A 17,827-nucleotide genomic window follows, 5' to 3' on the forward strand; every position below is an offset into this window, starting at 1 on the left:
TTTGGTAGAACTCAGAAAAACAAATTGGCTGATCTAAAAAATAAAAAAAGATCGCTTAAAATTCTGCCATTCCCCCCCTCGAGAAAATCTTAGATCCGACCCTGACCGCTATATTGAGAATGGTTTATTGACAACAAAAACAACGAAAATCCATTTTTTAAAATTTAAATTTACTCAGGATGCGGGTTACTTTTTAAAACTGAAATTGAATTATATTTTCAAATTTTGATGTGCTTTGATTCGTTTTGCATGCAAAATGTACCTCAAAACCAGTTTAAATTGAGTCGGAACTTTGGTTTCAGTCAGACAGTGTACAGCCAACAAATTAAAGTTCCGGCTAAATTTAAATTGGCGTTGAGGTACATTTTGGATACAAAACGAATCGAAGCGCATCACTATTTGAAAATCGAATTCAATTTCAGATGTAAAAAATAACCCGCAACCTAAGTAAATTTTAAAAAAAATGGACTTTCGTTGTTTTCGTTGTCAATAAAACATTGTAAATATAGCAGTCAAGGGCGGATCTAGGATTTTCTTGAGGGGGAGGGGGGCTGGGGAGGGAATATCGCTTTTAGTCAGACAGTATACAGCCAACAAATTAATATGCGCGGAAGAAAATAAAACCCTCTTGTGTTAAAACCTTCTTTTCATTTGTTTGCCCTAGTTTCCCAGCTCCGAATATAATTCAGCATAGCAACTCATGCGTTCCCTGGTAGCGACAGATAACAGGTTCCACCATAGCTTGCAATTTGTGATCCATTGGTTAAGGGGAATAAACTCTGGAACATTTTAACAATGGTTATATTTGGGAAATGTGAAAGTTGATTTTGGAAACTTCCAATAAACAAACTACTGCTTTGTTGTTTTACTCTCTTGGGTTGATCGAAGATAAATTGAATGAACTCTGCAACTTGAACCATTTAAGCTGTAAAATGGAGCTTCAAACCATTCTCAGTGAAAACATTTTAGATCTACCTTTTGAACTGATCATTAAAGTTGTAAGGAAATTGCATCTGAGTGATTTAATCAACATGTCTTTTGTCTGTCGGAAGCTAAATGTGAGTAGATCTATTTGTAGTATATCTCTAAACATCAAAGACCCGGGTTGCTCCCCAGTCATACAATTTTATATAGGCAAAATTACTGATGATAATATAATATAACGTAGGTTATTTGTTTAGTTTAAAAAAATTTAGCTAATTGAAATAACATTGTAGCGTATCTAGTTTTTTTTTTATATTAGGTTACCAAGTATAGCCTTTAGATTTGTTCTTCGTTTGTGGCAAAAATCAACCTTTTAGCTTCTATGAGTACAAGTATTTTTTACGTTAACTATTTCTAACGGCCGGATGCCTTAGCTATTAAAATTGTAAACTGTAAAATTCAAAAACTTTTTGTAAAGCCTTTACGAAGATGTATTTCAGTGAAAACCTTACGACGAACTGAAAAAAAAAAACAAATGAATTTTATTGAAACTATGATAAAATGTGAAAGTTCAGTTTGCAAAAATAACCTTAGCGATTAAGCAAACCACAATTTTTTTGCTTAAAAAGACGGATTGTTTTTGCTATTTTTATACAATTAATCTAGCAGTTTTTGAAAGATTTTTTGTTTAGAAAAAAAAATTATTTTGTGAAAAAAACAAGCATTTTTTCATATATGGAAACTGTGGGACAAGCATTTTTTCATAAACCAAAAAATTGATTTAAAGATCATTATTTTTATAATTATAAATTTCAAATCATCAGACATTGATAAAGGCATATATAAACATACCATTTAATAGAAATAGGAGTTTTCAACTTGTTTGAAAAAAATTATCCATAGAAACGGAAAAAAAATTCAAGTTTTGTGTATCCAGGACTACGTTATGCAGACAAAAAATCAAAATTTGCATGCAAAATTTCTCTTTTGGAAAATGTTTTTTTTTTGAGAACAAAACTCGATTTACGGTTGAAAAAAAAGCAAAAAAATTTTGGGTAATTTCAATATTACTTGGATAATTTTTTGTTTTCGCCATCCAAAAAAACGCTAGTCATACAATTTTCATATATGGAAATTGTATGATAATCATTTTTTTTCAAAATAAAGGAAATAAAGAAAGTTTTTTTTCCATCCCAGACTGTTTTATTTGGTTCAAATAGCCACAGAAACTAGTTCGAATCTAATTTGAATATTTTTTTTTGAATTTGTATGAAAATTGTATGACTAGCATTTTCCCATTCATTTGATCTATGGAATTGAACGATAAGCATTTTCAATGGAATTGTAAGATATCAACGAATTGATGAATAAAGATCAAGGTACTTTTCGCTTTAATCCGTATTCCGCAGTCAAACTGATCTTGCGCGGTTCAATGGCTAGAGGAGATTTTTTAAACGCCACTTCTAAGAACTTTGCTATGAAAACAGATGATAAATTTACTCAAAAGAGGTAATAAATTTTGGTAAACCGTCCGACCCTGAAAAAGAATGAAAATTATTGTTTCATTACAAAATGAGCAGATTGCTAGTTAACTGTGAATGCTGCTGCAAATTTAGAGGTTGATAAAAGAGGAAAACTTGTTGTGGAAGAATTTGGTAACTGGGTTCGTTTCTAAACAAGTGCTGCAATCACTGACGCTACACGATGATCTGAGGCACTTACGCCAACCAACATACTTCTGGAAGAGAGTGTTACAGCTGAATTGCTTGATAAAGCTACCCGCGAAAGTGTGCAAAGTTTGCTCCCCGATAGATGAACTTGGCCAATTATTTTTGATTAACCTCATACCTCTGGCTAATGTCGACATCGGCTGTGTATGTGGAATACCTTTTTCAATTGAGCTTCAGCAGACGGGAGATGAGAGAACCATCTTTTTCCACACACTGAACTTTATTTGCGGGTTCAAACTATTCGGATTGGCTAACTTAGTCAGGTTCAACCACTGCTTTATGTCGGAGCTTCCAATTATTGACAATAGAACAGATTTGATTACGATTGTGCTTCCTTATTTCCAGTACAAAACACAGATACTTCACATCTCCTGGCAAGACTTCAATTCGGTTGAACCATTGCAGGTGCGTACCCGGGTTGACCAAAGGTCGCTATCTTAGAACTTTTCTTATAAGAATCATACAACTTCTAACAAAATTAGGCTCTAAGAATGTTACAAGAAAGAGACTTTTTCGTATCAGAAGGTTGTACGAGAGGACGCCTTCCTATAAAAGTTTATACATTTTTTTCGTTCATATTTTCAAGCTTTTTTTATAACAAGATTGAAAGTTTTCCACTGTCGCAGAGTACAATAACGTAAACTCATAGGCCAAAAATTTTGTTTTGCTATATGAGTTTACAATTCAAAATCTTTTTTATTTTCGGGAAGAAACTGCTAGTTTAGAACTTTTCTTACGAGAAACCTTCTTGAAATTTTCAAGAAAGTTTATAAAAAATTCTAAGACGGGGAAAAACTTTGTAAGATGGTCAGCTCCAAAAATTCTCAGAAGAAGGTGTTTTGTCATAATGTTTTTTGCAGATGCCAAGGTCTAATATAACAATAGTAACGAGAATAGTAACGAGTAGCGGATTTGAGTGTCGGGGGAGTCTCGAAATTTGTTCCCCTGGCCACTCAAAAGACAATAACGAGATCTGTTTTTGGTTGAGCTAAACCTAGACTTTTTGCAAAGGTGCTATCGAGTGTGCCGCAAAATAGTCACTTTCTGGTCAAAACCTTCTAAAAGTGCCCCAAGCCCAATTTTTTGCCTGTTTTTAGGTCTATGTTTGCTGTTTTGGTTGAATTCGAAAATTAAACTAATTTCAGGCGCGGATCTAGGAATTTCTCGAGGAGGGGGGGGGGGGGTGGGGGTCGTGGATTTTCAAAAAAACTTCAAGTTTTGTCGACCTTTTTTTAGGTCGACCGAATTGATTTTCTGAGCTCTCCCAAACCACTATAAAGACTCTAGTTTGACGAAATTTTCTGAGCCGCAGGCAAATTTTTGAAAAAAGGCCAAAAAAGGCGTTTTTAGGCACATTTTTCAAACTTTCGACCGAAAAAGCGCGTTTTTCCGGCGCGCGCTCTTCCCTCAAAATTAGGATAGATTGGCGCCGAAGACGCCTTTAGAAAAAATTTATGTTCAGTCAGCCAAGGCATTTTTTTATATGGTTTTCAACCCGGATGTGCTAAATTCGGGACATTTAGATTTAGTGCGCGATGGATTTCGTTATGTCAAAGCAAAAGCTCATCTTGACTTGAGCAAAGCTATTTGAACTATGTAAGATTGCATGACGCTTGTTTTTTTTGTAAATTTTCGCCGTTTTTTCAAAAAACTATCATACGCTTTTCCCGGCATTAACGGGCAGTCAGAACCTTTAGGGCTTTGCCCTGAGACAAGCTGTCTTATTTTATTTTTGGTCTACTTTTAGGATAGTATGATAATTTCTTTCGTTTTAAATAGCGCGGGTTTGTGTTGCATACAGTTCATTTTAGGCTCAAAAATCAAGATTACAGCAAAGAAAGCTGTTTACTTGCGTTTCTAAAATTATTCAGAGAAAACAGATCATTCATAAAGCTCGATTGTATTGGTGCTCTATTTTGATCTGGGTTATTGATTAAAAAAATTGAGTAGACTCCATTCGCCCTTTTTTGTTAACCATGAATATGGTCGGAACGTGGTCCTTAGCAACCGGCTATTCTTAATTTTTGTAAAAACAGTAGTAATAAAACTTTTCCTATTGCTTCAATAATGCATTTTATTTAACTAACAGGCCCGGATCTATAGATGCAAAATATTAGTAGGTTGTTCTAATTTAGTAAATTTTTTTGTATATCTAGATCTGCACCTGTTAGTTAAATAAAATGCAATATTGAAGCAATAGGAAAAGTTTTATTTTCAGTTTTAAAAAAACTACTGTTTTTACAAAAAAAAATATGAATAGCCGGTTGCTAAGGACCGCGTTCCGACCATATTCATGGTTAACAAAAAAGGGCGAATGGAATCAACTCAATTTTTTTAATCAATGACCCAGATCAAAATAGAGCACCAACACAATCGAGCTTTATGAATAATCTGTTTTCACTGAATAATTTTAGAAATGCAAGTAAACAGCTTTCTTTGCTGTAATCTCCATTTTGATGATCTGTTTTCTCTGAAAAATTTTAGAAATGCAAGTGAACAGCTTTCTTTGCTGTAATCTCTGTAAACTTTGTAAGATGGTCAGCTCGAAAAATTCTCAGAAGAAGGTGTTTTGTCATAATGTTTTTTGCAGATGCCAAGGTCTAATATAACAATAGTAACGAGAATAGTAACGAGTAGCGGATTTGAGTGTCGGGGGAGTCTCGAAATTTGTTCCCCTGGCCACTCAAAAGACAATAACGAGATCTGTTTTTGGTTAAGCTAAACCTAGACTTTTTGCAAAGGTGCTATCGAGTGTGCCGCAAAATAGTCACTTTCTGGTCAAAACCTTCTAAAAGTGCCCCAAGCCCAATTTTTTGCCTGTTTTTAGGTCTATGTTTGCTGTTTTGGTTGAATTCGAAAATTAAACTAATTTCAGGCGCGGATCTAGGAATTTCTCGAGGAGGGGGGGGGGGTGGATTTTCAAAAAAACTTCAAGTTTTGTCGACCTTTTTTTAGGTCGACCGAATTGATTTTCTGAGCTCTCCCAAACCACTATACAGACTCTAGTTTGACGAAATTTTCTGAGCCGCAGGCAAATTTTTGAAAAAAGGCCAAAAAAGGCGTTTTTAGGTACATTTTTCAAACTTTCGACCAAAAAAGCGCGTTTTTCCGGCGCGCGCTCTTCCCTCAAAATTAGGATAGATTGGCGCCGAAGACGCCTTTAGAAAAAATTTATGTTCAGTCAGCCAAGGCATTTTTTTGTATGGTTTTCAACCCAAATGTGCTAAATTCGGGACATTTAGATTTAGTGCGCGATGGATTTCGTTATGTCAAAGCAAAAGCTCATCTTGACTTGAGCAAAGCTATTTGAACTATGTAAGATTGCATGACGCTTGTTTTTTTTGTAAATTTTCGCCGTTTTTTCAAAAAACTATCATACGCTTTTCCCGGCATTAACGGGCAGTCAGAACCTTTAGGGCTTTGCCCTGAGACAAGCTGTCTTATTTTATTTTTGGTCTACTTTTAGGATAGTATGATAATTTCTTTCGTTTTAAATAGCGCGGGTTTGTGTTGGATACAGTTCATTTTTAGGCTCAAAAATCAAGATTACAGCAAAGAAAGCTGTTTACTTGCGTTTCTAAAATTATTCAGAGAAAACAGATCATTCATAAAGCTCGATTGTATTGGTGCTCTATTTTGATCTGGGTTATTGATTAAAAAAATTGAGTAGACTCCATTCGCCCTTTTTTGTTAACCATGAATATGGTCGGAACGTGGTCCATAGCAACCGGCTATTCTTAATTTTTGTAAAAACAGTAGTAATAAAACTTTTCCTATTGCTTCAATAATGCATTTTATTTAACTAACAGGCCCGGATCTATAGATGCAAAATATTAGTAGGTTGTTCTAATTTAGTAAATTTTTTTGTATATCTAGATCTGCACCTGTTAGTTAAATAAAATGCAATATTGAAGCAATAGGAAAAGTTTTATTTTCAGTTTTAAAAAAACTACTGTTTTTACAAAAAAAAACATGAATAGCCGGTTGCTAAGGACCGCGTTCCGACCATATTCATGGTTAACAAAAAAGGGCGAATGGAATCAACTCAATTTTTTAATCAATGACCCAGATCAAAATAGAGCACCAACACAATCGAGCTTTATGAATGATCTGTTTTCTCTGAATAATTTTAGAAATGCAAGTAAACAGCTTTCTTTGCTGTAATCTCGTAAAATGAAACTGTACTTTTTTTACCGTAAATTGAAACTTTTTTCTTCGAGCTTCTACAAAAACGGTTGTAAATTAGTTTCAATATAGAAGAGACAAGTTTTGTCCGTTTTTGTTACATGAAAGCAACTTTGGCATCAATTTTTTTTTCAAAAAAAACCTTATTTTTAAATAAACTATTATTTTTAATATTTATGTGAAAATTGTACGACATGCTTTTTACAATGGAATAATACAAAATTGTTTAGAAAAATTCTCTCTTTTCTGATAGCAAACTTGCTTCTGTGCTCAAAAAAATACCTTCAGGGGAAAGTTTTACGGATGTTTTGCAGTCCAAAGTTACACAAAAATCCAAAAATTACAGTCAAGTGTTTTTTGTGTAAGCACAATGCTGTTTTTTCCCATGCTGACATATCCCTAAATTGGCGAAAAAATTCTGCTTTTTTCTCAACAACTGAATTTTACATTTTTGAATATAAATCTGCGTGAAAATCGAAACCTCCAGTTTAATGGCAATTGACCGAATGCAGTTTATGAGTGTGCAATGCCACCTAAATTCTGGGTTTTCTGATGTTACAAATTCTTTGGTTATTGCTTTTTCGAAGAAAAACAAGATTTCGAGACGGAAACTTTCTGTTATTTATTTGTTGTAGGAATGCTTATGATACAACTTCATAGCATGAAAAAATGCTTTTCATTCAATTTCATGGTATGAAAATGTGCATAAGCTTTTTTCATGACAAAAAAGTAGCAAAAGGGTTGTTATTTGATTCTAGAGTGTGGAAAGAATACTTATTTCAAAATATGGAAAAAACGCATATAATGCCATTTTCGTAATTTTTTATTCTCTGACAAACTTTAGTATTAAAACCTGGGTAATTGGAAGTCTTCAAATCTCCACATTTCACAAAAATTGATCAATAATTTCAGTTCCGATTTTAGTAACGGAATATTTATGCTCGGGTTGGTTTTTTTCTTCAGACAAATTTCTACATTTTAACTAGCCCTTTTTACCGTAAATATCATTCAAAAGATAATGTTGTTCTGAGTTTAAATTTGAAAAGATATTTTATCTGTGATCAATTTTTTAAAGTTATGATGGCTTAAAGATTGCCATTTTGGGCCAATTTGGGACAATTATCGCTCAATATATTTCGCGCTATTAACGTGTAAGCGGAGGTTTAATCTGTCCTAGAAATTGTTCCAAATTGGTTAAAGGAAGCTTATTTGCCATAACTGATTTTTTACTAGGAGCAAAAACTATCACTGTATTTTTTATGGCGTGTGGGGAATGATTTTTGCAAAAATCTCAAATTAAAAAAAAAGATATATATTTCACTTCTTGACATTTGTTTTTTCATGTTATTAATGATCCATAGAACTTAAAAAGCAGTCGGAACATTCCGGGCATCACCTTGATGCGAGCAGTCTTGTTAAAATTTTATCTTCGGTTAACAATACTTTTGAGACGATATAATAAACTTCGTTCAAAGTTGGTTAGCTCAAAAAATCTGTTAGAGTTTGGTTTGAAGTAAAAATGGAAAAAAATTTCACCAATTATAGGTGCTGATCAAAATAAAAACTCACTCAGAAAACCAACTTTCTGTCCAAAAAAGTTAATGATATTTGAAAAATAGCAGTTGACTATTTGCATCAGTATTGTGCTTTTCCTGGGCAAAATGAATATATTTCAACGTCAATTATTGTTCGGACTTTTGATACAACAACATATTTTGAACGAAATATTTGTGCTCGGGGTGAGTTTTTTTTCTTCAGACAAATTTGGACTTTTTAACTAGCCATTTTTGACGGAATTTTTTTTATATCATTCGAAAGGTATTGTTGTCCTGAGCTTAAATTTGAAAAGATAATTCACCTGTGATCATTTTTCGTAAAGTTATGAGGGTTTAAAGAACGCTATTTTGGCCATTTTGACCAGTTTTGGACAATTAACGCGCGATATAAATCCCGCTATTAACGCGTAAGCGGAGTTTTAATCCGTCTTATCAATCGTTCCAAATTGGTTCAACAAAGCTTATTTGCCATAATTGATTGGTTACAAGGAAATTTTTATTTTTAAATGAAATAAAATAAAGTGAATTTTTTTTTTCTAAAATTTGAAATTTTTTTAAGGTTTATTGAGCAGCAGTAATAACAAAAAAAAATTAAATGAAATAAAACCATTTAACCATTTTTCATTTTTTTTTAATGTTTTTACTGCTGCTCCATAAACCTTAAAAGGCAGTCGGAACATTCAGGGCTTTGCCCTGATACGAGCAGTCTTGTCTTTAATTTATAGATACATAGTGGTAAGGCATTCAGTTTGAGGTCGAGTGACAGTGATAGTGTGTGGGGAACAAACTGCGGAATGTGGGGAAATAATTGAAGTAGATTTATGCTTAAATATCTTTTCATAGGCCCTCTGCAAATCGCAGAAAACTCAATAATAATTGTTTGGCCGCAGTAATTTTGTTTGATGCATTTGAGATGAACGTGAAATTGGGAAGATACGGGGATTGGGAATGGAATGTTCAGGACGTTTAGTTGCCTTCAAAAACTCTATGTTTCATTTTCAGTCGAATGCCTTGAACATAAATGTAGGCTGTGCGATAGTAACCAACAAGCCAGAAGTGGCCACGATGAACAACCGACTGGCAGTCAAACTAACCGGCTTTCATTCCGGCACAACCATACTCACTTTCCGTCTGCATAACCATCAACTGGAAATAACCTCCAAAGTGCAGCTAAAACATACTGCACACTCATTGCGTAAGTACAGTATGGTGCAAATTTGGTCACGGTAAAGACGATGGATCAGTACAATTTTAATTGGGTATTTTGCTAAAAAAACACTCATTTTAAGGGAAATTTTGAGTGTTATAGGTATAATCTATGTTAGTTGAAAGCTACGCTGTGTGCTAGTTGAGAATTAAACGAATAGGAGAACAACTTAAATTCAACTGTCTATGCTTAAGTCTGGCTGACACTGACCTCGAATCATTTGAGAGACAGTGCTTATAGGTACTAGTACAAATGTCATTACTTATAAATAGGTACTTAATTCAGACTTTTATATGTTAATTAATTTATTCTAAGTCTATAGCATGGATATGTTACCAACTGGTTAATCTAGCACCTGAGCTGACTTAATCATTACTGGATGTTTTGCTATAATATCCGTACGGATAACATTCCCCTCTTTTTGATAAATTAAGTCTATCAATTTTTTTCTTTTGTCTTCAACAGTAGTTTTCCTCCGCGTCCTGTTTATTGCTGACCCTGTCCTTCTTTTCAGTTGTTGTACACTGATTTCCTCTAAATGTTGTGGGCTGTGGTTGATGTTGACCTGACTGTTGGTTGGCTCGTTCCTTCTCTCTCTGGAATGTCATAGAATTGCCTCGGATTGGGGAGATTGACTGTAGGAAGTTCATAGCATCTTCGAATTCTTTGCTAAAGCAATCTTCCGTTGTTCTGGGTTTATCGAGGATGTAACGAGAGCTTGTGGTTCTGGGCGGTAAGTCGTTAGCAGTTTCTGGCTTTCGAGTGTTGTCTGGCGTATCGATATCCATTTGGATTTCAGTGCACAAGATTTCTTCTGATGTTGCTTGTGATGATGGGGATTTATTTACAGGGGTGTTCTCGGCCACGGTGGTTGGTTTGTCGACTGGTCGTGTGTTGTTGTTTGTCTCGTTTTGTGCGGTTCCGGCACTGTTTGTTTCTTGAATCGTTGCTACTGTGATCAATGCCTCCGTGTTGTGCGAGATCTGTCCAATAGGAATTGCGTTTCCAATTTTTTCTGCTGAAGTACCTTTCCTGGTTCTTGTTGAACGTCGAGTTTCTGGTGATTTTTGTTCCGGCTTGGCTTTGATGTCGATTCATTTGGCGGCGGGTTGTTTTTCCGGTGATGAGGTTTTGTGGTCAAGTTCGGTATCTGACAAGAGCGAAATAGAGGTGTCGCATTCGAACTGAATCTCTGTTAGGTCGACTTTAGATTGCTTCTTGGGGCTCATTTTACCTCGTGGTATTGTTTTCGGTTGTCGTTGTGTTGTAGTTTCGCTTTTGTTCCGCTTGTCCCGGGCGTTCATTTTTCCTTTGGTTTTTTCCTTTGGTTCATGTTTCCTTTGGTTTTTAAAGGTTTGAACAACGTTTGGGGTCCTAGAGCTCTTCTATTCAACGTTTGTAGAATGATTTCCTGTGTCGTTTTTGTTGGTGGTCTTTTTGGGCTTATTACTGTGATTTCTCCTTGTGAGGTTTGTTTCGTAGTTTTTTTTAACCTGAAACACGCTTTTTGGGCCTTGGTAAGTGTTTATATGCCACGAAATTCTTTTTTGCCGCTGGCCTACACTTTCCATAGACCCTTGGGTCTGGGATGAACGCGAGTCCATCATGCCTAATTACTCTAGACTGTTTGCCATCCTCCCTTATCTACGCAGTGTGCGGGGAAAAATTTATTATCGCGCCGTTTTCGATAATTTGGAATTTTGCCCTAAATTTCCCCGGATTTTTGGTTTTCCTGGCAAAAGTTCCCGTCTTTCTAGCGATTTGTTCTAGGCGAAGTCCTGTTTCAGGATCTATTCTCTGGGCTGGACATTTGAAACGGTCTTTAAGGAAGAGTAATGGTGCCCTTTGCAGATTTTGTTTTTCTTGATTTGTTAATAGTCTTATGGGTTTACGTGTTCTTAATTTTTCGAAATTGTTGGTTTTTTCTTTTAGAAAAGATTCCTTGAGTGATTTTATTTTTTATGGTTTATTTGACATAGGTAGATGCGCACCTATTGGACACTTTTCTAGTAGCCTGTCGAACTCCTCATCGCTGCTCTCAAGTGTAATTGCATCCGTGTTTGTAATGGTATCCTGTTGGTTCTTGGCCCGTTGTTTGCCTGGGTTGACCGTTATGCGTGGAGGGTTTTTGGTTGTGTTCTGTTGAGTGTTAGTGTGCGCGGGTGGTACAGGATTGAAGATGGGCTAGGGTACGTGTTGGTAGTCCGTTGTGGTTTTATTTTGACCCTTTTATGTTAGGTCAAATTCGTCTTCGCTATTTATTTCCCTGTTCCAGATGGCCTCAGCTTTGACAGTACTTTCTTATCTAAACATGATAGCTTAGTGTTTTTCCTTGAAAGATTAGACGATTTTGGGGACGTGCTGAGGTTACTTAGTGTTGCGATAGCTTTTTTGCCATACTGAGCTTCGAAGGTTGTAATTTTTGTAGTTGCGTTAGGGGTTAATTAATTCGGCCACGTCTGACGCTAACTTGTATGGTTTATTCGATTTATCGATTTTCATTATTGCTAATCTTGATTTTAAGGTTCGAATGAGCCTTTCGACCATACCCATTGCCCTGTGGTCGTCAGATACTGGTGCACAAATCAGTTTTAAATGATTACTTTTGCAATATATGAGGAACTTTTTGTCTCTGAAACCTTGTGCCTGGTCACTTCTGATCACCCGTGGTACACCTTGGTTAACTATATGATTTTGCATAAATCGGATGATTGTATCCGCTTTGTTATTAGTTCGATCACTAATGTAAACCAATATGGAAACTTCTTTATTGTTTTCGTCGGGCAGCAGGCCCGCAAAATCCAACTGAATTTCTTCATTTGGTTCGACCACGGCGTCCAGTGTTGTGTAGTGTTTTTTACCCGAGATTACTCTAAAATTCTTACCCTTTTCTCGGCAATTTTTGCAATTTTGCGCTGTTGCCACAATATCTCGTTGTAATTACGCCGCTTCTAGCTTTTCTCCTTGGCCCGGATGTGTAAGATGCAGTGCATCCATTAGTTGCTTTGGTATAACGACTCTGTCGTCGTTTAGGATGATATTGTCTCTGACAGAAAGGCGGTGTCTGACATTGTAAAAGTAGGGGCCGTAACAATCTTTGATGTTGTCCCATCTCTGTTGTTTGACCATGTTCATAAGCGGCGATAGGTTCCTGTCTCTTCTAGTTGCCGTTGCTAGGAAATTGATGTCCATTACTTTGCGTAAATTTTCCTGAACATTGGGGTGTCCTCCTCCTCTATGCTGGCGGCTGTCTGGCATTCGGTGTCCTGTCTGTTTGTTGTGCGGTCTTCTTCTGCTTGTGCCTGGCACTCCGAGTCTTGTTTCTCTGTTGTTTCCAGGGTTTGACAAATTGCATCTACACGCTCGTTTTCATTTCTTCTGAATGTAATACTTTCAGTTGACGGGATAACTTGATGTTTTACCTCACTGAAGGTTAGTTCTCACGGTGGTGACTTCGAAATAAATTCATTAAAAGACGCGTAATTGGTAGGGGAAACGCTATGTGTGTCTGCATACCGCTGTGGAATTGTCGTATTATCCGACGAAACGGAGGTAAAAGCCATGCCTTGTTGCAATTGTCTGCTCATTTTTGAATGTTTTGAATTTCGTTTTAATGATGAGCGACTTCTTTCAAACAATTGACTAGGAACAGTGATTGCAGTTTGTGTGTGAACCGAATTTGAACATGCGAAATTTTCGTTCCGATTGAGCTCTTTGGTGCCTGGATAATTAATCGGATGATTATTCAAGGATATGTGATTGCTGCTGCTATCTTGGAATTCTACGCATTCGACGAAGTCATCGACTGATGCTACAACAAATTGTTTGTCCCAGTATGCCGGAGATTGTGGTTTATCGACCGGGTGTCGCAAAACGTAGTCAATTAGGCCCATTTTGCTACCCGCCAAATGATGTATGTCAAAGTCAAATGGAATAAGTCTGTCAATCCATCTAGTTAACCTGCTTTGGTAGGTTTTGTTGCCCCTATTACTTTTTAGCACACTTACTAATGCTTGATGATCAGTTATCAGAGTGAAGCGTCTACCGTATAGGTAAAACTTGAAATGTTCAACGGCCCAAACTGCGGCCAAAAGCTCGAGTTCGTTTACAGAGTACTTTTGTTCGCATGAATTTAAGAACCTTGATGCATACGCAATAGTTGCCCAACCTTCTGGTGTATCTTGTTCCAGAGCCGCGCCTATTCCTTCACGGCTAGCATCACAAAAAATGCGAGTTTCTCTGTCACTTACGAAGTGTCTGTTTTCTGTAATGCTTTTAACGGCATTTAGGATGTTTTTGAACGCTTTTCCGCTTTCCTCACTCCAATTAAAATTAAATTTGTTTGTCGTAGACAGTAGGGGTCTTAAAGGGTCACATAATTGAGCTAGGTTGGGTATAAGTTTGCTTAGATGGTGGATAGATCCCATAAAACTCTTTAATTGTTTGAATGTTTTTGGGTACGGTAGATTTATTAATGCGTCTGTTTTCTTCTGCATAGGTGTTGTGCCGTATTCGTTTATTACGAATCCCAGCCACTCTACTTCTCTGCAACCAAATTTACATTTGTGTACCAAAATGGCCATGTTTTCGGCATCTAATTTATTTAGGACTCTAGTCAATTTTTCTAGGTGCTGCTCCTTCGTACCGTGTGATATAATTAAGATATCGTCTAAGAATGTGAACGTGTCCTTTTCGTTGTTAAGCGCTAAATCTATGGCCTTCTGGAATTCTGCGGCCATATCCGTGAGCCCGTAGAAGCCAGTTTGGAACTGGTAGGTTTCCGTTGCATTTCCCCCAATTATGCTGAAATTACACTTGTTTCGTCCAGTGGTAGCTGACTATATGCGTAGCGTAGGTCCATCGTGGAAAAAAAATGTTGTTCCCGCTTATGTTTACGTTCTTGTGCCGATTGCGCTATATTGTCCAACAAGACATCAATATTCGGCATCTTGTACTTATTTTTGTGGATCGATTTAGTTATTTGTTTCGAATTCATGGCTAATTTAATTGATTGGAGTTTCTTAACAGTAATTACAATAGGGCTTAAGAATTGCTGGTCACTGCATTTTTCTAGGCGAAATATATGGCCTTGGTCAATTAATGATCGGATTTCGTGTTCCACTTTTTCTTGAATATGGATGGGATTGCGTCGCCTTCGTTGTTGTAGAGCCTTGAATTCTGTTTGATATTTTGTTTGCACCATGTGGTTTCTTGAGCGCCCTACTTGTGTACCCACGCCGCGATTTGTGTATCTGAGCTGTCAATATTGTTAACATGAAGTGCTGACTTACCAGTTTGCTTTTCTCTCCTGGTGTAGTTGTATTCCGATTTGCGGAGAAGATTGCGCCCCTGGATGTTTGCTCGTCTGTCATCCACCACTATAAAAGAAGCTGTTTGAATTGTCCAACAACTTGAGTCTATTGAATCGGCCAAGGGACGGGATTTTGTATCCATTGTAGCAGACCATTCGGTTGGCCTCATCGTCATCTCCCATTTTGGATTTGACTGCCAATTTTACTGTGGATGCAAGGAGGTTGACTGTTTTTTCGTTCACGAAAGACGTTGGGGAACCTGTCAGCAATAAAAACGATATTATTCGTCTCCGAGCGGACCCTAATGAGATGTCCTTGTAAATTGGTGTTTGTGATTACTTCTGCTCGTCTTGGTTCGAATTTTATCCCGTTGGTGGATGTATCATCCGGATGGATTAATTCCCATCCCGGTATAATATCACCTGCTTGCAGGTAATTGACGTATGCGGTCATGTCTGTTTCCTGAAGATCCTGTTGCTGTAGAATGTTCTCCTGTATTGCATTTTCTTTGCTGGATTTGTATAGTTTAGCAAAACGACCCTTTTTGTGCATTTATTGCAAATTTTGTCTCGCGCCGGACACTGTGCCAAATGGTTCGCTGAAAATGCGTTGCCGCATTTGAAGCAAGCTTTTTTCTGTGCGGATCTGTCGGTGTTGTTCCTTGACGTCGTTCCTCTTCTATTGCGTCCACGCCGAGGTTGAGACTTGTAGCCACCCCTCCTTTGGACGAAGTTTACCGGTTCTGATTTTTTATTCGTAAATCCGGTGTGACTGTTGGAAGTTCCCTGCTTTCTGATGTGGACCTGATTCTCGAGGCCTTTTTTGTGTCTCACCGCGTAATCCAACGCTTGTTCGGGCGGTTTTGTTTCGGCTAGTAGATCTTTTTGAACCTCGTCGTTTGACATGTTCGCTGTAAATAAATCTCTGATAATTTCTGATTCGAGTCCTCCATCCTTGCATGCAGTACACTTGAAGTTTCCTTTGACCACGAGTTCTGTGAGTCCACAATGAAATTCTTCTAGGGATTCCGTTTTTCCCTGTTTGCGTGTGAAGGCTTCATAGCGATCGAATGTCACATTTTGTTCTTTTACAAAGAGTCGTCTTAGTCTGCCCCAGAAGTCTCTGGTCAAGATTCCCTGAATTTTGAGATCCGGAGAGTATTGTGTCAATCTTCTTCGACCCTCAGTCCCAAACACAAGTAGATATAGCTCCTGCATTTGTTGTCCGCTTCTTCCCACGGAATTTTGTCTACTGTTGGACCAAGGTTGTCCAGTCGTTGACACTGATTTTCCCACGCTACCCGTTTCTCTTGGTTGCACAGATTGCGATCTCGTATTTGTTTGCCTGTTTCCCCCTAGATAGGGAGTTCATACCCCGGTTCTTGAGGTTTTCGTATAGCTGGGCAACAAGAGCTGTTGCAAGAGCCTTTTCAAGTTTACTCCGTCTTTCGCGACAATGCCGAGGAATAGTTGTGGATTCCACTTGTCCCACTCTAACGGTGGTTCCGCTGAGGCTTTCTGCCAGAACGGTGTTATTCCCAATGGGCTCTTTGTAACTGCTGGCTGCGCCATGTTATACCCTCACCCGTTAGGTGAGGTATAATCACTGTTAGTTGAAAGCTACGCTGTGTGCTACTTGAGAATTAAACGAATAAGAGAACAACCTAAATTCAACTGTCTATATTTAAGTCTGGCTGATACTGACCTCGAATCATTTGAGAGACAGTGCCTTGCAGGTACTAGTACAAATGTCATTACGTATAAATAGGTACTTATTTAATCATCAGACTTCTATATGTTAATTAATTTATTCTAAGTCTATAACATGTATATGTTACCAACTGGTTATTCTAGCGCCTGAGCTGACTTAATCATTACTGGATGTTTTGCTATAATATCCGTACGGATAACAGCAGGATTGAAACAGCTGAAGGTGACCACGCTCTGTCCTCATTCAGCATCTTTTATAAATTTGATCACACGATTGTCTTCTGTTTCAGAGTTTCTCAGAGGGGGCACCATTCTGGCGTTCGTAGATGCATACTTGAATCTTCAAGTGTTTCCAGTGGATGCCAAGAAAAACGGAAACGAGGAGTGCAAAAAAGTGGCCGCTATCAGTCATCCTATCTCGGTCTTCTTTCCAATCGACACTTCTTTTCCCCATGTTCAATACCTCGTCTTTTTCAACAGCATATCGAAAAAATGCTCACTCCTGGAAGTCGATTGGGACACTTTTCCAGATGATTCTCAAACAGATGAATGGTCTGAGCCAAATGAAACGTCGAAATGTGAAGCATCAGTTTCTTTTCAGATACTCCCGGCATCAAGAACCACAGCTTTATTTTTCTACAAGTTTGATTGCGAGGAGACGGATTTCGAAGTGGAGTTAATAGGACAACCAAAATGGAGATGGGCAGATTTGATCCGTTCATTTCGCAATTTTTTAATAGAGAGCAAGTCTGAATTTTCTTCACTATACCGCTCCTTTCTTGCACCTGGAACGGAAACTAGTAAAACTCGCTTTCACCTATCACTGAATCCTTCTTTTGGAGGAAATATTTACATTAGTAATTACAACGAATCTGGTAACCAGAAGCAATTAGTTTCTTTAAGGTGTGAATTTGGCTTTGAAGCAATAAAAAATTAAATTTTTTACTTTAAAGAGCCCCGCTACAAATTAATAATTTTTGGAAAGTCCGCCTGTTTTGGCCTTGCTTAGAAGATTCCAGGATAGCTCAGAAAACGAATTTGCTCTAAAATACCTTGCCCCTCCCTGTTTCTTCAAATAAATGATTTCCTATTAGTTACAAAAACACTAACAGAAAACACCAGCTATATTCCGTTGCCTGGTTGTAAAAACTGGACGGACGAAGTTTTCAAACTGTCAAAAATGCCAACCAAAAAATAGCGCGAA

At 37.3% G+C, this 17,827-nt stretch overlaps 1 protein-coding gene across 1 annotated transcript; it reads left to right on the plus strand.

The window, feature by feature from the left end:
- The first annotated feature begins 714 nt into the window (after positions 1-714).
- On the plus strand, positions 715-17,560 carry LOC134846707 (uncharacterized). Its single transcript, XM_063864092.1, has 4 exons — positions 715-1,058; positions 2,541-3,059; positions 9,398-9,590; positions 16,914-17,560. Exons 1-4 carry the CDS (start codon positions 933-935, stop codon positions 17,558-17,560), a joined length of 1,485 nt encoding a protein of 494 aa, XP_063720162.1. The 5' UTR covers positions 715-932.
- Positions 17,561-17,827: the final 267 nt, after the last annotated feature.

Source organism: Symsagittifera roscoffensis, chromosome 5 (genome assembly GCF_963678635.1).
Source record: "Symsagittifera roscoffensis chromosome 5, txSymRosc1.1, whole genome shotgun sequence".
Taxonomy (NCBI): Eukaryota; Metazoa; Xenacoelomorpha; order Acoela; family Convolutidae; genus Symsagittifera; species Symsagittifera roscoffensis.